The 23402-nt window shown below is 37.6% G+C and overlaps 1 protein-coding gene across 1 annotated transcript; it reads left to right on the forward strand.

Moving 5' to 3' along the window:
* Positions 1-1232: 1232 nt before the first annotated feature.
* Positions 1233-18902, forward strand: LOC100486896 (vomeronasal type-2 receptor 26). The gene is made up of 7 exons (XM_031891707.1): positions 1233-1351; positions 5137-5428; positions 10478-10576; positions 11352-11492; positions 14541-14668; positions 15618-15619; positions 18001-18902. Exons 1-7 carry the CDS (start codon positions 1233-1235, stop codon positions 18900-18902), a joined length of 1683 nt encoding a protein of 560 aa, XP_031747567.1.
* The last annotated feature ends 4500 nt before the right edge of the window (positions 18903-23402 follow it).

Here is a 23402-nt window from a genome sequence, read left to right on the forward strand (position 1 = left end):
ACATGCCTATAATCTGGTATGGAACTTGTAATCCAAAATACTTGGGACCTGGGATTTTCTGTAATATGGATCTCCGTACCCTAAGTTGGCTAAAAAAAATAATTTAAACCTTAAATAAACTCAACAGTATTGTTTTGCCCCCAATAAGGGTTAATTATATCTTAGTTGGGATCAAGTACAGGTACTGTTTTATTATTACAGAGAAAAGGGAATCATTTAACCATTAAATAAACCCAATAGGACTGTTCTGCCCCCAATAAGGGGTAATTATATCTTAGTTGGGATCAAGTACAGGTACTGTTTTATTATTACAGAGAAAAGGGAATCATTTAACCATGAAATAAACCCAATAGGGCTGTTCTGCCCCAATAAGGGGTAATTATATCTTAGTTGGGATCAAGTACAGGTACTGTTTTATTATTACAGAGAAAAAAATGAATTGTGCGGTTATTATAATGGAGTCTATAGGAGTCTTTTCATAAATTGGTGCTTTCTGGATAATGGGTTTCAGGTAATGGATCCCATACCTGTAACCCATTATGTAATTAAGTTTACATCATGGCCTGCCTTCTTTCTTTCCTTCCTCTTTCTCTGGGCGTGGTTGTGTCAAAATAGGTGTGGTCGCGTGAAATAAAATGGCTGCACAACACCCACGCTTCGCAGATTTTCTGGTAGCTTTGCTAATTTTTCAGTGAAGTGAAATGGGAGAGATTCGCTCATCACTACTTCCTTATGTTAAAGCTGGAATGAATTAATTAAAAAAAACTACAAGACTTTTGTGAACATTATATGAGTTGGGGTTGAACCCCCCTTGTCAGGTACTTTGGCTGCAGAGGCCAAGGAAAGCCTACGTGGTGTAAATTCCAGTGGGGGTGAGCCTGGACGTGAGGACAGAAAGGTCATAGCCAGAGGGAGGGGTAGGGAACACTGTTCTTCAAAAAGGAAGACTCCACCCTCTGTAAACTGGGTGCTGTTATTAAGGACAGTGATATGTCAGGAAAAGGGCAAACTCAAAGATCACCTCACCCCCCCAGGTCAGTTTCCACTGACAACAAATCTTTCTGGATGTCCCCGGGCAGGCTGATCCTTATAAGTCGTAAACAGTTTCCTACATCATCAATTCCTGGGTAAGTGACCTCTTGATCTTCTACATGCCCTATGCTTCATAGTGGGTGCACCATGCTGTTGAAAAACACTCAGAGAAGTATGGTGAGCTACTCAGTAAGACTGATATGTGGTCAACAGAACTTTTCCATAGTGACCCCCAAAAGAAGCAGAGAGAACTGGAGTTCTTGTACAACACCATATGTGAGTGGTGGTGGTTTAGGAGAACTGTTCTGAAGCACCATGGGTAAAGCTGTAGGAAATTCCAGGATGATTGATACTTCAACCTTGTGTGAAGTTTCCCCATGGAGGAAGGATCGACAAGACACACCCTTCCAACTATAATTCATATAAAGACACACTGAAGAAGTTTGATGTTGGAAGTGAACTCCTTAAAGGACAGTTGGTATCCAGTATTCCTAAAGACTCACTCGCTTAGAGTCTGTAGACCCATTGGAAATGATGAGAGAATACTAATTGCAGGTAGCTGTGGTGATAGTATAGCAAGTCTCTGCATATTCTGTGTCGAGATTCTTATTGTGGTTTAGTAGGTTTTACACTACACTTGTGTTACTGCACTTAAATTGTGGCTGCTGTTCATTCTACTGGTGTAGCTGCTGTTTCACTGCACTTACCTATACCAGGGAACAATGGTGGCATTGCATCCTAACAGTCACTGCATCCAATGTGAGGGCCGTGGCTAATATTATGGTGTCCAGTGTAACCCATGTCCAGCATAACTCATTTTCTATTATGGAGTCTGTATAATGAATACATTCCTTTTTTTTTTTTTACTATTCTAAAAGTATTTTGGAGCATCTAAACCTGTTAAAAATTACAATGGCAGAAAAAAACCAAATAATAGGACCATTCAATGAAACATAGTGTAATGTGCAATCTATAATTGCTCCCTAATTATAATGAGACAAATTACATGGAAGCTCATCCACATTTAGTACAGTAGAATATAAATATGAAGGGCAAACTCAGTACACAGACATCTTCGTAGATGGGCCGAGATGTGCTGTCCTGTCATGGAGCCTTGGGCTTTCCCTTAGAACTATTGCCTCTGAAGAGAATAAAGGCAACAGCTCAATGAGAAATTTTGAAATCCAGTGTAAAGGAGCGACTTTCTGCTGAAAAATGAGTGGTTTCCTCTGTGTTGTGCTGATCCTGCTGTTACTCCCTCACCTGATGGCAAACCTCATCCAGCCTAAATGTGCCCTCACATTCCCACTCTCAGACCATTATCAGCAGGATGGAGATTACATTTTGGGAGGGCTGATTACTGTCATGACATATTTTTCACATCTAAAGTTTGACTTCAAAGTAAAACCCAGTAACTTATATTGTAAGACTGTGTGAGTAAGATCTCTATTCCTGTTTCCTTCTAGTGTTATATTGCACAAGGCATTAATAGCTGCAGCATCACGTTTCATTTTAGATATTGTGTTTTCTCATTCCACTCATCTCAAAAAATGAAATGATGCTTTGCAAGTCTGGCAGTGGCCGTCACAGCAGCAGCAAACGTGTTACTGGGGAATTAATATGACATTTATTTTTTACTTAACCCATCTGTTATATACTGTAAATCTATAAACATCTCTCAAATAAGTTCTTTTGAAATTAATATCTAACCTGTCAAACCAAGTCTTGCCTATAAAAACTATATGTCAATCCAGGACATGAGAAGCAACATGCTACTAAATTAATTTATCAAACGCTGTAAAAAAAAGTGGCATAATTAAGAACAAAAATTGTCATTTCATAATATAATATCCGTTAGGTGACATTTATTACATTGCACATTTTAATTGTACATTCACAATTTTCTCTGTGTCTCTCTCTCTCTCTTTCTCTAGCTGGCTAGCAACTATCTATCTATCTATCTATCTACAGGTATGGGACCCATTATCCAGAAATCCGTTATCCAGAAAGTTCTGAATTATGGAAAGGCCATCTCCCATAGATTCTATTATAAGCAAATAATTTTGATTTTTGAAAATGATTTCCTTTTTCTTTGTAATAATAAAACAGTACCTGTACTTGATCCCAACTAAGATATAATTACCCCTTATTGGGGGCAGAACAGCCCTATTGGGTTTATTTCATGGTTAAATGATTCCCTTTTCTCTGTAATAATAAAACAGTACTTGTACTTGATGCCAACTAAGATATAATTACCCCTTATTGGGGGCAGAACAGCCCTATTGGGTTTATTTAATGGTTAAATGATTCCCTTTTCTCTGTAATAATAAAACAGTACCTGTACTTGATCCCTTATTGGGGCAGAACGGTCCTATTGGGTTACTGACTAACCAAGTCCAGTTGCTTTAGATTTATTTATACTAGATATACATACACATGAACAAAAATGAACATACTGTAGGATATGAGTACAGGTATAGGACCTGTTATCCAGAATGCTCAGGACCCAGAGAATTCCAGATAATGGGTCTTTCTGTAATTTGGATCTCCATACCTTAAGTCTACTAGAACATTATTTAAACATCATTTTAACTCAATACGATTGTTTTGCCCCCAATAAGGATTGATTATATCTTAGTTGGGATCAAGTACAGGTACTGTTTTATTATTACAGAGAAAAAGGGAATCATTTAACCATGAAATAAACCCAATAGGGCTGTTCTGCCCCCAATAAGGGGTAATTATATCTTAGTTGGGATCAAGTACAGGTACTGTTTTATTATTACAGGGAAAAGGGAATCATTTAACCATGAAATAAACCCAATAGGGCTGTTCTGCCCCCAATAAGGGGTAATTATATCTTAGTTGGGATCAAGTACAGGTACTGTTTTATTATTACAGGGAAAAGGGAATCATTTAACCATGAAATAAACCCAATAGGGCTGTTCTGCCCCCAATAAGGGGTAATTATATCTTAGTTGGGATCAAGTACAAGTACAGGTATCGGACCCCTTATCCGGAAACCCGTTATCCAGAAAGCTCCGAATTACGGAATGCCCATCTCCCATAGACTCCATTTTAATCAAATAATTCAGAATTTTAAAACTAATTTCCTTTTTCTATGTAGAAATAAAACAGAACCTTGTAATTGATTCCAACTAAGATATAATTAATCCTTATTGGATGCAAAACAATCCTATTGGGTTTAATTAATGTTTTATTGATTTCTAAGTAGACTTAAGGTATTGAGATCCAAATTACGAAAAGACCCCTTATCCGGAATACCCTTGGTCCCGAGCATTCTGGATAATGGGTCCTATACCTGTACTGTTTTATTATTACAGAGAAAAAGGGAAACATTTTTAAAAATTAGAATTCTTTTCTTATAATGAAGTCTATGGGAGATGGCCTTTCCATAATTCACAACTTTCTATATAATCGGTTTCCGGATAATGGATCCCATACCTGTATAATATTTAGCATCAGCATGGATGTAATGTTAAGATGTAATGCTGCCACAGAAATCTGAGACTCAAGTTACCCAAATGTGATTTTGTTTTATATAAATTCGGCCTGCAAATAAAAACACAGTATTAGAGTCTTCCCTATTCTTCTGTACAACAAGATATGTGAACAAAGATGAAAATATGAACCGTCCATGGCAGATCTGATGTCTCAACACAGTAAACATTTTGAAAGATTTACAATTTATTCTCTGATGTGTATAAATGATAGGAGAATGATTATAAAGCTGTGTAAATACAAAGCAGTACAATACATGTTGGCACATTAATGTCACAGTGCACCATGCACAATCCCATCTATTACTGGAATTTTACAAATATTTTCATACTACAGATTCTTTGCTGCTATGAATTACTTACATGTAAGTAATTCATAGCAGCAAAAAATCTGTAGTATGAAAATTGTTGTTCTTTTGCATTTCTTTATTTGTTTTGTTTGCCTGATTGCTTGTGTGCCATTGATTTAGTTGTATGGAGACCACCAATACATGCAGAAATGCAGTTTTTTTTTTTTACTTTTTACCTATTTTATATAATTATTCAATTTAAGATTTTCTTGTGTTGTTTTTTTCCCTATCAGAATAGACATCAAGTATTATCAGAATCTCTTGGCCTTTGTATTTGCTGTCACTGAAATAAACAAAAACCCAAGACTGTTGCCCAATATCACTCTGGGCTTCCATATTGTAGATCCTTGTTTGGCTGAAGCAATGGCAACATCTGGAATGATTAACATTATGACTGGAAAAGGGCTTCCCATCCCTAACTATCGCTGTGGCCTTTCACCTAACTTGGTGGCTGTTGTGGATGGCGTATCTTCCAAAGTGACTCTCCTTATAGCCAGAGTCTTTGGAATTTACAAACTCCCACAGGTACAAAAAAATTTACATTGTTGCTTAGTACAGGTATAGGACCCATTATCCAGAATTCTCGGGACCAAGGGTATTCCGGGTAAGGGGTCTTTCTGTAATTTGGATCTCCATACCTTAAGTCTACTAAAAAATCAATAAAATATGAATCAAACCCAATAGGATTGTTCTGCAACCAATAAGGATTAATTATATCTTAGTTGGGATCAAGTACAGGTTCTGTTTTATTATTACAGAGAAAAGGGAATCATTTAACCATTAAATAAACCCAATAGGGCTGTTCTGCCCCCAATAAGGGGTAATTATATCTTAGTTGGGATCAAGTACAGGTACTGTTTTATTATTACAGAGAAAAGGGAATCATTTAACCATTAAATAAACCCAATAGGGCTGTTCTGCCCCCAATAAGGGGTAATTATATCTTAGTTGGGATCAAGTACAGGTACTGTTTTATTATTACAGAGAAAAGGGAATCATTTAACCATTAAATAAACCCAATAGGGCTGTTCTGCCCCCAATAAGGATTAATTATATCTTAATTGAGATCAATTACAAGGTTCTGTTTTATTATTACAGAGAAAAAGGAAATCAGTTTTAAAATTCTGGATTATTTGATTAAAATAGAGTCTATGGGAGACAGGCTTTCCGTAATTTAGAGCTTTCTGGATAACGGGTTTCCGGATAAGGGATCCTATACATGAATAAAAATCTAGGAACTTATTTGCAGTGGTGCTCATGTTTCAAAGAAATAGCTGTCTTGATTTTTGAAAACTGATTGAACCCAGGTTATATTTTAATTATTATTATTTTTATTTATTTATTTTAAAATGCTTAATTTCTACTTGTCAAAATGTTCCATAACTTTTCTTTGGTTATTAAGGATCAGTCTTTCAGTAATTTGTTCTTCATTCAAATTAATTTCGTGAATGTATTATTTATATTAATTTTTTATTTTTATTACATATTCAAGTACAGGTATGGGATCCGTTATCCGGAAACCCGTTATCCAGAAAGTTCCAAATTACGGAAAGGCCATCTCTCATTGACTCCATTACAGGTATGGGACCCGTTATCCAAAATGCTTGGGACCTGGGGTTTTCTGCATAAGGGGTCTTTCCGTAATTCAGATCTCCTACATTAAGTCTACTAAAAAAATTATTTAAACAGTAAATAGGATTGTTTTGGCTCCAGTAAGGATTAGTTATATCAAGTGCAAGTTTCTGTTTTATTATTACAGAGATAAAGGAAATAATTTCATTTTTAAAAATGTGAATTATTTGATTAAAATGGAGTCTATGGGAGATGGACTTTCCGTAATTCCGAACTTTCTGGATAATGGGTTTCCAGATAAGTCGTCAGATACCTGTATAAGCAAATAATTCTTATTTTTAAAAATGATTTCCCTTTTCTTTGTAATAATAAAACAGTACCTGTACTTGATCCCAACTAAGATATAATTACCCCTTATTGGGGGCAGAACAGCCCTATTGGGTTTATTTAATGGTTAAATGATTCCCTTTTCTCTGTAATAATAAAACAGTACCTGTACTTGATCCCAACTAAGATATAATTACCCCTTATTGGGGGCAAAACAGTCCTATTGGGTTTATTTAATGGTTAAATGATTCCCTTTTCTCTGTAATAATAAAACAGTACCTGTACTTGATCCCAACTAAGATATAATTACCCCTTATTGGGGGCAGAACAGCCCTATTGGGTTTATTTAATGGTTAAATGATTCCCTTTTCTCTGTAATAATAAAACAGTACCTGTACTTGATCCCAACTAAGATATAATTACCCCTTATTGGGGGCAGAACAGCCCTATTGGGTTTATTCAATGTTTAAATAATCTTTTAGCAGACTTAAGGTATGGAGATCCAAATTACAGAAAAATCCCTTACTGGAAAACCCCAGGTCCCAAGCATTCTGGATAATGGGTTCCATACCTGTACTTGCTTTTTAGTTTCACATTTCATTACTTTCCTTTTTCACATATATTAGAAAAAAAAATGTTTTTGATTGTTTAAATTGTATTTCCACATTTCCTTGTCTATTTAATAACATGGTTTATATCAGTTTTCTAACTAGGGCTACTTTATCAACATAGTGAAAATGTGTTTAGTGCAGTAACCCATATTAAAAATAGTTATTTGTATTTTTACTTGCAAAAAGGGACAGGTTTTTCACCACAAGATGACTGGAAAATAGAGGAGCCATAAGAAACAAGTAGAAATGTGCCTATACCTATTTGATATAAGTGCCCTGTTCAACTCCATGGGTGTCTCTTGAGAGGATTCTAGTGCCTTTAAGTCCAAAATGCCTTGTTCTGTAGCAACTTACAGTCACTTCACCGAGCTTTTGGGGTTCAGGAACACAATTCTCTCACTTACATTTATTAATTGGAGAAACTGGTATTACATGAGGTTGCAGAGTATGAATTCCACCTACAACTGGGCAAATTATTTCACCAAATGACTGAAGCCAGTGACCCAGCCTCTGGAACTGAACTTAAGCATGGGAGGGTGTTATTGCCCCACAATGGTGTCCATTTGGACCAGATGACCAAGGCTCACTAAGTGGACACTACAGTCCTTTCAAAAACTGGGAGCACATTTTCATGGGATGAGTTAAGGTTTATACCAAGTTGTAAGTGCCTTGAGGCTAGTGGCTCAAACAAAGAAATCACTGCGACTTCCAATACCATGGCCTAATTATTTGAGTCCAGGTTAAGCCACCACCAGGCATATAAAAGCTGACTTGCATAGAAGTACAACAGAATATTTGGGAGGGTAAGGCCTCCCTGTATAATTAAGTCTTTCAGCATCCGCATGTTGAGCTGCAGCCTTTCCCCATTCCATACCAATTCTCTTATGCATGTGTCCAGTCCTGTGAACCATTGCCTGTTGGGTATGACTGGTGAATTATGGAAAGCATTGTGGAATTTCACTGAACATTTTCAAAATACTAATGTGACTTGGGAGGGACAGTTGTAAGCAAGTCCGATTTTAAAGCTTCATTTTGATTCTAACAATTGGGGAATAGTTCAAGTTTACATATTTAAGGGGGTCCTGAAGTATTACAGTCGCCAGGTATGTAAAGGATTTTTCCTATTGTAATTAAGGACAATGGTATGGGTCCCTGAGGACCCATGGATCAATGTGAAACAGCAGCAATATCCTCCCCAAGTGGCTCTGAGTATGCCATCTTTGAAAGTGACTTCCTTTGGTCTGCTAGATATAAAAGTATATTTTATGCATATAGTCAAAATTTCTCTACAATAGTTGAGTTAGCATGTACACTAATTGTCAGGGGCTCTATGGATAGTACAAACAGGAGGGGGAACAGAAGACACTTCTGCCTTGTTCCACTCACCAGTGGAAACTCCAGGGACAACTCTGCACTCACCAGTATTCTGGCAGAGTTGTATAGGGCCTCAACCAAAGTAATATATCACTTTCCTAGGACATAACAAGCCAACAATGCCAACAGATAGGGCCACTCCACTGTGTCCAAGGCTTTCTCAAGGTCCCCATACACTATAAGATCCGCTAGCTTGGCGATGTCGCCAAGCAAGCGGATCTTCACCCGATATCCCCACCTAGGGCCAGATGTCGGTCGGCCAGGCCGCTCTGTTCTGCCCATACACGGGCCGATTAGCTGCTGAATCGGTCCAAGGGACCGATATCGGCAGCTATAGTCGGCCCGTGTATGGGGACCTTTAGTTTCTATAGAGACAATGAAAAGAATTAAGATTAGGCCTCGTATCTATAGGGTCATAGAACTCCTTCTAATATCCTTATATTTTACAATTAGGGATACCTTATTCACTATATAATACACAAAAGCCTTGAATATCCTGGAAAATATATCCTTATAATATACAGTTTGGTCATTTCCCTATGGGACCAAACAGTAAATTATATCCTTATAAACGGCACCTTTGGCCTAGTGCTTTTATATGGTCATGGAACTCCTTGGTGACTTATAATATTCCTATATTTTACAATAGGTGGCACTTTATTCACTATATAAATGATGCTTAATAATAGAATTTGTGTTACATGACTCGTGGAAAAGGTGTATTATAATAGAGTTATAATAAACTCCCCTGCAGCCCTGTTTCTTTATATAGTCACAAAACTCATCAGAGATTTCTAATATCCTTATAATTTACAGTAGGGAGTACATTATCCTTTATAATACATGAGTGATACTCAGAGTTCCCTGTTTAGCTCCGCCTGCAGCCTTGTGCCTTTATATGGGCACAGAACCCCTCAGTGACTTCTAATATCCTTAGTAATACATTAATGGTAGCATGTTGAGGGGATCCTTAGTTGAGAAGGATCTGGAGATTTTTGTAGATGTTGTGAAGTTGTCTAATTCCAGGCAGTGTCATTCTGTGGCTACTAAAGCAAATAAAGTGCTGTCTTGTATAAAAAAGGGCATTGACTTAAGGGATGAAAACATAATTTTGCCTCTTTATAGGTCCCTGGTAAGGCCTCACCTTGAGTATGCAGTGCAGTTTTGGGCTCCAGTCCTTAAGAAGGATATTAATGAGCTGGAGAGAGTGCAGAGACTGCAACTAAACTGGTAAAGGGGATGGAAGGGTTAAACTATGAAGTTGGGGTTGTTTTCTCTGGAAAAAATGCACTTAGGAGGGGACATGATTACTCTGTATAAATACATTAGAGAGGATTATAGACAGATAGGGGATGTTCTTTTTTCCCATAAAAACATCTCAACGCCCCAGAGGCCCCCGCTTTAGATTAGAGGAATGGAGTTGGTGGGTTTTTCACAGTGAGGGCAGTGAGGTTGGGGAATGCCCTTCCTAGTGATGCTGTAATTGCAGATTCTGTTAATGCCTTTACAAATGCCTTGAATGATTTCTTGAACAATTCATTTGGGATAGCCAAATGAATGACAACCCCTTTAATGTACTCCATCATTAATTTGTTGATGGTTAAGCAGTACATAGCAGCTTTGAACAGAACTAATTTAACAGTATTTCTATGTAACCATAATAAATTCTGGCTTTGTATTGTCTTTGCAGATTACTTATGCATCCATGGATCCAGTATTAAGTGATAAAAATCAGTTTCCATCTTTTTACCGCACTGTGCCTAATGAAATTGCCCAGTATGATGCACTTGTAAAGCTAATAAAACATTTTTCCTGGACGTGGGTGGGTGTATTGGTTTCAGACAATGAATCCGGCCTAAAAATGAGCCAAATGTTACAGAAGGAATTTGCACTCAATGGAATATGTTTTGCCTTCCTTGAGTTCATCCCATACCGTGACGCCTTGGATGATACCAAGAAATTACAGATTGTTAGAAGTCTGAGTAACTCAGCTATCAATGTTATCATTGCTTATGGTGACAGAGACTACATGCTTACTTTACATCTTATATTGTATATGTTTCCTATATCTGAAAAGGTGTGGATCATTTCCTCCCAGTGGGATGTTGCCAGTGGATTTGATTTACTTTTTTTACGTTTTGACCCTTTTAATGGTAGTTTGGCTTTAACGCTTCATGCCAGTTCCATTCCAGGTTTTCAGGAGTTTTTACTAAACAAAACTCCGAATGATTTTCCAAATGATATCTTTATTGAGGCTGCATGGTTGGAACTGTACCTTTGTTTATGGAAAACCAATGCAACAGATTTGAAATGCACCGGCACAGAGCAACTACAGAGTCAATATGAGCATTTTTACAGAGATATATCCATTTACAGCTACAGTATATATAATGCAGTGTACACTTTATCAGACGCTTTGCATTATTTGCAATTACAGAAAAGGGAAGAAATCCGTGGTGCACATAAAATACAGGCATGGGAAGTGAGTCAGAACTGAAAATATTATTTGACCAGTTGCACCTTTTGAAACTTGTTTCAGTGACGGAATGTTTTTCTCTATCTAGATACACAAGTATATAAAGCAAGTCAGTATTACAGACGGTGACGGGAATGAGTTACATTTTGATGAGAATGGAGATATGCCTTCTGACTTTGACATTTTAAATTGGATTGTCTACCCAAATCAGACTCTTGATGGCATCAAAGTAGGAACATATGCACAGAGATCTGCCTCCCAGGAACTGAAAATAAATGAAAGTCTAATACGATGGAGCCCATCTTTTAATGAAGTATGATGCATGGAGAACATATATAATCATTGACGTAAAAATGCCTTACAGTGCCACTGGGGCAGATGGGGGGCTATATAATTAGCAGAAGTGATGAGCAAAATTTTTCGGCAAGCATGGATTCGTTGCAAATTTCTGTTTTTCGCCATTAGCAGATTCATTTGAAAAAAATCACCATGGAAAAATTTGCCATGTGACCAGAAATTTTAGCGCGCATAAAGAAACAATGATGCAAGTCAAAAAAATTGACACACATGACAAAGCGCATCAATTTTGCTGTTCCACAGATTTATCCGGGAAACAGGACAGATTAGCTCAGAACTAATTAGCAGTAGCGGTGAGCAAAATTGTGGCATTTTCATTTGCATAAAAGTTTACAAAAACTTGACATCTAGTTGAAATGCATCAATGGGAAGATGAAAGCAGACAGCAGTTAAATCATTGTTGCAATAATACAATAGCATATACATTGCCCCACATTTTAAAAGAAACGCAGTATTTTCTGTAATAGTATAAAAGGCTTTTGTTATACAGGTTTAGGATCTATTTTCTGGAATGCTTGGGACTTGGGGTTTTACATCTTTCTGTAATTTGGATCACCATACCTTAAAGTCTGCACATTTAAATATCAAATAAACTCAGCAGGACTGTGCAGGTTAGTTAGGAACAATTACAATGTACTGTTGTCTTATTACAGAGAAAAAGAAAACAATTAAAAAAATTTGAAATATTTTTAAAATGGAGTCTATGGGAGATGGCCTTTCCGTAATATTGAGTTTTCTGATACAGGTATTGACACGTTATCCGGAATGCTCGGGACCAAGGGTATTCCGGAAAAGGGGTCTTTCCGTAATTTGGAACTCAATACCTTAAAGGGAAACGAAATGTAAAATCACTTGGGGGTGCCAAAATGTTAGGCACCCCCAAGTGACTTTAACCGCTTACCTCGTACCCCGGGCTGGTGCCCCTGTTAGGAGAAAACAGCACCAGCCCGGGGCACCTGGAGCGGATCGCTTCCTTCTTCCGGCTTCCGTTGCTGGAATGCCAGCGGTGGGCGCATGCGCAGTAGAGTGAAAAGCCGACTTTAATGTTTAAGTTCGGCTTTTCACTCTACTGCGCATGCACGCGCAGCGAATCGGAAGAAGGAAGCGCCGGCAGCTACCCCGGGCTGGTGCTGTTCCCTCCTCACAGGGGCACCAGCCCGGGGTAAAAGGTAGGTGGTCAAAGTCACTTGGGGGTGCCTAACATTTTGGCACCCCCAAGTGACTTTGACTTTCTTTTTCCTTTAAGTCTACTAAAAAGTCAATAAAACATTAATTAAACCCAACAGGATTGTTTTGCATCCGATAAGGATTTTTTATATCTTATTTGGGATCAATTACAAGGTACTGTTTTATTATTACAGAGAAAAGGGAATCATTTAACCATTAAATAAACCCAATAGGGCTGTTCTGCCCCCAATAAGGGGTAATTATATCTTAGTTGGGATCAAGTACAGGTACTGTTTTATTATTACAGAGAAAAGGGAATCATTTAACCATGAAATAAACCCAATAGGGCTGTTCTGCCCCCAATAAGGGGTAATTATATCTTAGTTGGGATCAAGTACATGTACTGTTTTATTATTACAGAGAAAAGGAATCATTTAACCATTAAATAAACCCAATAGGGCTGTTCTGCCCCCAATAAGGGGTAATTATACCTTAGTTGGGATCAAGTACAGGTACTGTTTTATTATTACAGAGAAAAGGGAATCATTTAACCATTAAATAAACCCAATAGGGCTGTTCTGCCCCCAATAAGGGGTAATTATATCTTAGTTGGGATCAAGTACAGGTACTGTTTTATTATTACAGAGAAAAGGGAATCATTTAACCATTAAATAAACCCAATGGGACTGTTCTGCCCCCAATAAGGGGTAATTATATCTTAGTTGGGATCAAGTACAAGTACTGTTTTATTATTACAGAGAAAAGGGAATCATTTAACCATTAAATAAACCCAATAGGGCTGTTCTGCCCCAATAAGGGGTAATTATATCTTAGTTGGGATCAATTACAAGGTACTGTTTTATTACTACAGAGAAAAAGGAAATCAGTTTTTAAAAATCTGAATTATTTGATTAAAATGGAGTCTATGGGAGACAGGCTTTTCGTAATTCGGTGTGGATAAGGGATTTCATATCTGTACTTCTAAACTCTCGTGGCTATGGCTTTTGGTTTTTATCATTAATTTGATCTGGGATAAGGCCAAAGGCTATTTACTGAACAATCACATGTTTTATTTTGTTGAGTAAGATCAAATTCAACAAAACCAATTTTTTGGTACTGTGCTTCCATTTGCCATTCATTTACCCGAAAATCACTCACCTCCAATCTGACCATTAGATTGTGCCATTCCATAGTATCCTAGAACTACTCCATTGGACATTGTGGCAAAGGGAAAAACATTGACCTACTGTATGTTTTTCAAGGGGATGGGGCTTTAATCTGCCGTCCTTTTACTTTAATATCATATGAGAATACACAAGTCCATAGTATTTATAAAGAGAACTATGTAGCAGTGAATTGCTGCAAAGTAGAATCTATATACATCCGGGTGTTGAGTTTGGTTATTCTTTCAGTTTGCCTGTAAAACTGGTTCATTTACCAGACAAAGCTGGGTTCATAGCTGCATATCTATCTGATTAACAGAACTGCAGCATTCCATAGCACTGGAGCAGTTCAAATATTTTACAATAAGTGCTTCAAAAAAACTGTAATTGTATAAATATAACATATTCCGGGCAACGCCAGGCCCCTCAGCTAGCAATACAGCGAGATACAGTAGTTCATTTGTTTGTAATCTCTGTCAGAAGTAAGTTTTTAGGGTGTATATTAATTACATTCACTATATTATATATATTTTATTACACTGTTTATTTTTAGTAATATTATAACACAATAAAGCGTATATATTTTTCAGACCCCACGTACACCTTGTAGTGAAACCTGCCTTATTGGATTTAGGAAGAAACCTAAAGAAGGATATCCTGAGTGCTGCAATGACTGTGCACCCTGCCCAGAGGGTGAGATTTCCAACCAGACAGGTGAGTGACCTAAAGATATAATACATCAAAATATTTTTTTATATTTCTTGATTTATTTGCTACTATTTTAATTACTGTATATACTCAAGTATAAGCCTAGTTTTTCAGCACCCAAAATGTGCTGAAAAAGTCACCCTCGGCTTATACTCGAGTTGGGTGCCATGAGTCCCTCCAGACTAGCACCCTCTGTTCTTTGTGTGCAAATTAGGCCACCCGCAACCAGACCCTCCAGTGCCCCGGCCCGCTCCCAAATTCATACTCTTAAGGTATCATACAGTACTCTTAAGGTATCATTGTTGATACCATATTGTTTTCATTGACCCTCTTCTCCACTTACAGAGGTAATTTACTGTTTTTAAAACCATATACCCCACTGATGCCTCAATTAATGTAATTTTATTGGTATTTATTTTGATTATTGAAACTTAGCAGTAGCTGCTGCATTTCCCACCCTAGGCTTATACTTGAGTCAATAAGTTTTCCAGTCTTAGGTAAAATTAGGCACCTCGGCTTATATTCGGATCGGCTTATACTCGAGTATATACAGTAGTTATTATGTCCCCCTAAAGCACATCCTCTCCAGTATACATAATCACAACTTGGTCAGCTTTTGCCCAATTAAGACTTTCCATATATTGCTTTGTGCATAACTTACGATGCCCTCCCCCAAGTCTTAATAAAAAAAAAGTTGAACAAAATTGGATCCAATACAGAGCCAGATTTCTATCCATGTACAAGTTGCATTTCTAAAACCAACAGACCTTAGATTGAAAAGGAAACATTTATGCTGCATTGTATCAAAAACTTTGGTATCATCCAAGTACATCAAGATAAGTAGATCATCTACTGTGACCCCACTCTCCAAGTTCCACCTTACTGCATCATTTGTTTGACATAATCTATTTATAAATGTGATCCCTTAACAACTTCTACAGAACTTGCCCACTACATAGATGTCAGACTTACAGGTCTATAATTGCCAGATTAAAATAATAATAATCTCTTTTTGAATATTAGGTGTGTCTCAGTGCTTTTGCACCCCTTAGTGCCCTAGTTGTCTCATGACTCCTAATATATATTACGTTGTTTAATGTAAGGCTTTGCATTTTGCATGAAAAATTATGCAAGCTACTTCTACCCTTGATAGAATTAATACTGATAAATGCCTAATGAAACACTAAGGGGCCCATTTACTTACTCACGAACTGGCTGAATGCGTCCGATTGCGTTTTTTTCGGAAAATTATCGCGACTTTTTCGTTGCCATCCGAATGTTGCGTAAAATCTGGTGATTTTTTCGTAGCGTTAAAACTTGCGCGAAAAGTCGCGCCTTTTTCGTAGCCATTCCGAAAGTTGCGCAAAATGTTGCGATTTTTTCGTAGCGTTCGGATTCATTCAAGCTTCAGTATGGTGACTTTTCTTGGGCCAGGTTGGAGCTGCAGGGTGCCACTGAGTCCTATGGGAGGCTTCCAAAATCATGCTAAGTCTGAAAGTTTCGCCCGCCGCTTACGAGCGCTCAATACGAAAAAGTCGCGACAAGATACGAGCGAAAAACTTGCGTTTTTTCGCGAAAATCGTATTGGTAATGAAAAAGTTGCGTCAATTTCCGAAAAGTCGTAAAGGCGCCGAAAAAAAATCGCAAAAAATACGAAAAAGATGCAAAATGTTTGTTTTCCAATCGGAATTTTTCCAATTTGGATTCGAATTCGTGTCTTAGTAAATCAGCCCTAAAGTTATTGTGGATAATAAACTTATTGGGTTGAAGCCAATGTAAGCAAAGATGATGACTCAAAACAATATAGGCCAATTAATTTCATCCAGGATGTGGTATTCTTGCAGGCAGATTTGGACAAAGTAGCAATCTGGGCAGCTAACTGGCACATAAAATTCAGGGTTGATAAATATAAGATTATGCACTTGCAATTTAAAAAAATGCAAGACTCTAAGCGGCAGATTTATACAGCAAAAAATATAACATTAGAGCTTAATACATAACAACTCACCCACGTCTTATTCATTCCTATGGGAGTTTAAGAACTATATTTATCAATGGGTGTACTCTCACTCATTGATAAATACATATTTTTACTTATCCCATAGGAATGAATAAAATATGGGTCAGTGAAAGTGATGCTGACTATGGGGCAGATTTATCAAATTGTGAAATCAGAATTTACCACAGTAAAATTCACCCACTCCCTTTTCATTCTGGGAGATTTATCAGCCTATATAAACCTAATGATGTATGATCTGGTCTTTCTAAAGAAATGTTTGGGAGAGTTTGCAGAAAGTTATCTTTAACATGAAGGTTACAGTAAATCTTGCCAAGTCCTAATCCCCTAGAAATATATAATTGCTTAAGGTGGCCATACACGCTAAGATCCGCCTTTTCGCGAAAGATTCGCTCATCACTACTTATACTTATACTTATACTAGATATTCTTCAAGGAATGGGAAACAGAATTAAATATCGCTCTTACCTCTATAGAATAGGAGACAATATTTTGGAATATACATAAAGCTTCTAAAACAGTGATCCCCAACCAGTGGCTCGTGAGCAACGTGTTGCTCCCCAACCCCTTGGATGTTGCTCCCAGTGGCCTCAAAGCGGTGCTGATTTTTTATTTTCTGGTAAGGGGGCAGGTTTTGGTTGCATAAAAACCAAGTATAAAGCCAAACAGAGCCTTCTGTAGGCTGCCAGTCCACATAGGGGCTATTAAGTAGCCAATTATTGCTCTTATTGGCACCCCCAGGAAAGTTTTTCATGCTTGTGTTGCTCCCCAACACTTTTTCCATTTAAATGTGGCTCACATGGAGTATAAAAGGTTGGGGATCCGTGCTCTAAAACATCTAAATTATGAGGAATGTCCTATAAATGTAACTCCAGATGGTAATACATACCTAATACATACATAAAATAGCCTATCTTTGCTATCTAGAAGAGTCTAGTCTAGAAATTCACTGTCCCTGATGGAAACTTACACATTTTAATTAAGGATATACCTTTTAGTTAGCCATGCCCATGCTATGCCCAGGACCCACTCTTTGAGACTTTCTACAAATCCAGCCCTTTTCATTTGCCCACACACCAGAAATTCATTTCATTTCTTTTCAAAGTGGAAATCAATGTGTTGCCCGTATTTCCTCTGCAAATGGTCACCTCTACAATGAAGTATTGCTGGGATATTGCTCTTGGAAACAGTTTGATATTGTTTCACTTTATGTACATTAGAGCAGAGAGCAAGATTTCAAGAATACTAAAAGCAAACAAAAAGAAATATATAAAATATGTAATTAATAGTAAACATAAATAGTTGATAATTGTTTTTCTTTACAGATAGAGAAACGTGTTTTAAATGTCCAATAAACCAATGGCCTAATTTAAATAGAACCATTTGCACTGATAAAGTGATCATTCACTTATCCTTTCATCAGCCCCTAGGTGCATCACTGGCTTTGTTATCAGTTCTGTTTTTCATCATGACTTGTTTGGTTCTGATGATCTTCACTAAATACAGGAACACAGCGGTTGTTAAAGCCAATAACCGAGATCTCAGCTACATCCTCCTTGTGTCCCTCAAGATTTGCTTTCTATGTAATCTGATGTTCATTGGCCATCCCCGCCATGTGACCTGCATTCTAAGACAAACAGTATTTGGTGTCATCTTCTCTATTGTTATTTCTTCAGTTTTAGCTAAAACTGTAACAGTGGTCATTGCCTTCAATGCCACCAGGCCTGGAAGCAAACTGAGGAATTATTTAGGACCCAGAGTGCCTAATTCCATTGTAATATTCTGTTCATTGACACAAGTGATTATATGCACCAGCGGGTTAATCAACTCTCCCCCATTTCCTTATTATAACACCGATGATATAGTTGGGGTGATAGTAGCTGAGTGCCATGAACATTCAAGCTTTGGATTTTACTGCATCCTTGGATTTATGGGATTATTGGCAGCTCTTTGTTTTATCATCGCTTTCTTTGCTCGGACATTACCTGATATCTTCAACGAAGCCAAGTTTATCACATTCAGCATGTTGCTGTTCTGCAGTGTGTGGGTCACTTTTATTCCAGCCTATCTAAGCACTAAAGGGAAATATGTTGTGGCAGTGGAAATATTTGCGATCTTATCTTCTAGCTCTGGAATTTTGGGGTGTATATTTATTCCCAAGTGCTATATCATCCTTTTTAGAATTGACAAGAACAAAACAGACTTCAAAAAAAAGAACTCAGATTGATTAGTTCAGTAGTACTCACATTTGCATGTGATAGATGATAGATAGATAGATAGATAGACAGATAGATAGATAGATAGATAGACAGACAGACAGACAGACAGACAGATAGATAGATAGATGATAGATTGATAGATAGATAGATGATAGATAGCTAGATAGATAGATAGATAGACAGATGATAGATAGATAGATAGACAGATGATAGATAGATAGATAGATAGATAGATAGATAGAGACTCCTTGATGGATTAATGGAAATTTGTGCCATGTTTAAACCCAATTAAATCTTAATGATGGAAAGCCCAACAACAGAATGTGCCACCTATTGTTAGGAGATAAAATAACACTGTGGGTTGAACTGCTGACTTGTGTCTAGACCTGTACAAATGTAGAAGAAATCTTGTGATGAATTGTATACTTATGATGCCTTATTAACTGATTTGTTAACAGTTTTTTTGTTTTCATTTGTTATAGGCTGGCCAGCCAAGTTTTTAAAATGTATAATTAATTGTTAATATAGATCTTAGTATGTTGAATTTGGTATGTATTTTATTCATTTCAGTATTTTCCCCTTTTTGTTCTGTAGCTTTAAAAATAAATAAATAAAAGCACTTGGTATACAGCAATGCTTTTAAATAATATATGCATGCACAGGGCCCCCATTAGAAACTTTGGGGCCCCATACAAGTTATTTATATGGGGGACCCCCCATGAACACAAGTGATCCGTACAAACATATTTGTCTGTGCCCCTTTTGTGTGCTAAAAATGATCAACTGCTAGTAGTTAGGTAAGTTTTGTCAGGACAAACGTGGGTTTTGGACAATTACCAATAAGGTAACATGGCTTTAGGGCTATACTGGAGGTGTAGCAAAAGGTCTAAAAAAGTTGTTCCATAAAAAGCAATGGCTTTATAATTATGTTGGAGATCTATTTTGTAGGTAGACAGATGCCATTTCAAATCTATCAGTTGCAAGAAAATAGACATTGCATCTTCCAAATTCTAGTTATTGATTGGTTTACTGCACAAGTTGTATGTAGGAAGGAAAATCATTTATATAGCACTTTTATCTTGTGGTGCTCAAAATGCTTTATGGCAATCAAGGCACACATGTCTGGGGCCACAAACATTTGCCCCAGGATATTGTGGACTTGTAAGCAAAGGTATTCGTTAAGGTCCCCAAACACGGGCCGATAGTAGCTGCCGATATCGCTCCCTTGGAGCTGAAATCAGACAGATCTCGATCGGGCAGGTTAGGAAATCTAGTCGGATCGGTCCCCGGACCGACTTTACCTATGGCGTCATTATAATTCGATCCTTTAACCCCAGGGCGATATAGGGAGAAGATCCACTCGCTTGGCAACATTGCCCATCGAGCGGATCTTATGGTGTATGGGGACCTTTAGAGAGTCACCTGCTCCTGACTTGTTGCTCCAGAAAGGAGGCATTTGATGACGCAGTAAGGATCAACAGGAGGCCTGAATGTGTCCCTCCAAGACACATTTTAAAAATCTACAGCCTGTCTAAGGACTGTATAGACTGCTGTATATGACTTCATCATTTTGATATAATCCTACCCAAGGACATTTAATCTGAGTCTGCCTGTATAGGACTTGCTCCTTGGTAAAGTTCCTGCTACACGTTAGTTGTTTATTTTAAACAAAACTTTTTGACACATACCTGGCTCTCCTTCGGATTTTGTAACAAAATACCAGTTAAATACTGAGGGGAGCACCTTCCACTTACCAAGAGACAAAGTAAATTACTGAGAGTGTGCAGGATCAGAACCAGTGCTAAACAATAAAATAATGAATAGAAACCACCAAGTGATCCATATTTTGCACGGTTGCGTAAAAAAAGTCGAACAACACCCAAGTTTTTCAAATTGTTCTGTAGTTTCGCAAATTTTTCGGCAAAGCAAAACAGGACAGGTTCACTCATCACTACTCAAGATATATCTGTTTAAATTAAAAATACGGGTTCACTCACTGGAAAGCTTTAAATGCATAAATGTTTAAAATAACTGACCAAAGGTTTGCTCTTCTACTAAGAGTATTCTCAAAACCAAATTATTAAAAAATGGTCATTCATCAGCATGCAACCTCCACTGGAAATGGGACTACACTGAGAAGGAATAGGATATCCTATCACTATAGTAAATAAACTAAACCCAGCACAAACTAAACATACACAAATCACTGGACAAATATGAGTATAAGTAAGTTTAATAAGTTTAATAATAATAATTATACAACTTTTATTTATTTTTAGTGAGAGGGTTAACAAAATATTGTAGCGTCACAAAGATGGGATTAACGGGATCCAGGATTTCTTAGAAAGCATTCCTGCAGCAACTGAAAGATAAGTCACAGGGACAATAAGTCACTATACTGTTCAAGTAAAACAGTGGTAATGCAATAAAATGAGAAGTCAGGCAAATGACCATAAAATACCAGGAAATGATTTAATATAATCTTTAACATAAGCAATGTTCTATGGTCTCACCCAACCAGGTCCCCTGACTGCTTATAGAATGGGGATCCTCTTTATAGAGAAACTAATTTCTCATCCCTGAGGCCTCTATGGTGGGTTGCCAGGTATCTACCTGTCTACAACCAGGATACTAACCCTTTAACCTCCTGTTGGAGCTTTGGGCTGCTCAGATACCCTGCACTAAGTGGGTGCTGATCAACTACTGTTACACAAGCTGAATAATCTGGCTAAGAACTAAGAGAGGATTCCCCAGAGGGACTTCATACATAGGTAATGGTGGATTCTCTCTCAATGGCTGCCTGCAGCAGTTCCCTGGGGCTACTAGGAACAAATACCACTTCTCATTCTAATACTGGAAGACTCGATTCCTCAGAGACAAGGGATTTTAGCCTTTTAAACTATCCATAGAAAGGGGGTTTTAGATACATGAACTAGTGATACAGTTGGTAAAGCACTGGCATTTTTGATCTAAACAAAAATCTTCATAAAACTATACATATTTCGTATTGGCACCTTTGGGAGACACAGGGATTGTTGTCATGGGGGTCATTTGTATTTGAAATCTGCACCAAACATGGTGTGATGTAGACCAGTCTAGATCCATATCTGCACCAGTGTCTCTGATCCTGTGCCCTGAAACCAGTGGATAAGAATAGTAACTGGCCGGACAAGCACACTATGTTATAATCAGAGATGGGGTATACAAGGTACTCTCCAGCTGGTATGTCTCTCCTGCACTGATACACAAATCTACAAGGGGTTAATTTAGAAGACAACTGATTAACCTGGCCGGCATCTCTTTATCTTGTAGTACAATAAGTTATTAAACAGCACTGATAAACAGCGCCTCTTGGGTATTCTGGTGAAAATGACCAGCATTGGATGGGGATGGAGGAGAATTGGATAGCTATGCTTATATTGGGCCCTAAGAGGATCAGTTAATGACTGATGGTGCATTGGTCGATGTTTCTTTACTGTTTAAAAAAATTGTTTGTGCTCCTAATAATAATAATTGTATAATGTTCCCCTTATTATAATAAGGGCCTGGTTTGGAAGGCTGGTTTGGGAAGCACCTATATTCAGTTTCCTGGCACTGAGTTGGTACAGTTCAAGCACAGCTAAAAGCCCTAAATACATCTTGCCAGTGGGTTTAACCCTTGCTTCAGGACTGCTATATGATTTGCCCTTTGTGAGCACAGTAACCTGTTCCAATATGGATGATAACCACTACTAAAAAATGTGGAATATATTCCCTTTAATTGGATCTGCCCAGTTGGGAATACAGTATATATTGCTTGGCTCTCATCAAGACATTTGCAGGGAAATGGTCCTTTTTTAATAAATGAATCCATATATCTGTTTTGGCAGCTAATGCAAGGGAAAATGGCCGACATGTACACCCGCTGGGCAGTTTGTCGGCATTATGTTTATAATGTGGCAAAGGCCCGCAACCAGGGACATTGCACTCCAAAAGTAAGTGAAGGGCAATCCAATTGGTGCTTTTGCTTTCAGCAACCACTTACTGAATATTATATATTTATTATTATACTTGAAACAGGAGAAGAGCTGGCACTCACATCTGGAACTTTAATAAATCAGTCTGGGTGCAGGACAGGGTTAACGGTGCGTAGAGAAGGATCAAAGTACTGCACTCCCAGGACTTAAAGTGAAGTGAAAGTTTATTCAAGTCCTGTGAGTGCGGTACATTGTTTCTTTTCTCTCTCTCTCTCTCTCTCTCTATATATATATATATATAGAGAGAGAGAGAGAGGGAGAGTGTGAGAGAGAGAATTTGCCATCTAATAGCTTGCGAATTTCTAAGTCAATGGGAGTTGCCATAGGCAAAGACAAGCCATATTCTCAAACACAAATTTTTTGAGTTTTTTTAATTCAAACAAGTTTTTCTTATTAATAAATAAGGGATCATTTGATATGTGAGTTTATTAGATTTAGAAAAACAAACTCAAATTTTGATAAATAAGCCCATAAGTATTGTGCAAACTGTGT

Source organism: Xenopus tropicalis, chromosome 8, assembly GCF_000004195.4.
Source record: "Xenopus tropicalis strain Nigerian chromosome 8, UCB_Xtro_10.0, whole genome shotgun sequence".
NCBI lineage: Eukaryota > Metazoa > Chordata > Amphibia > Anura > Pipidae > Xenopus > Xenopus tropicalis.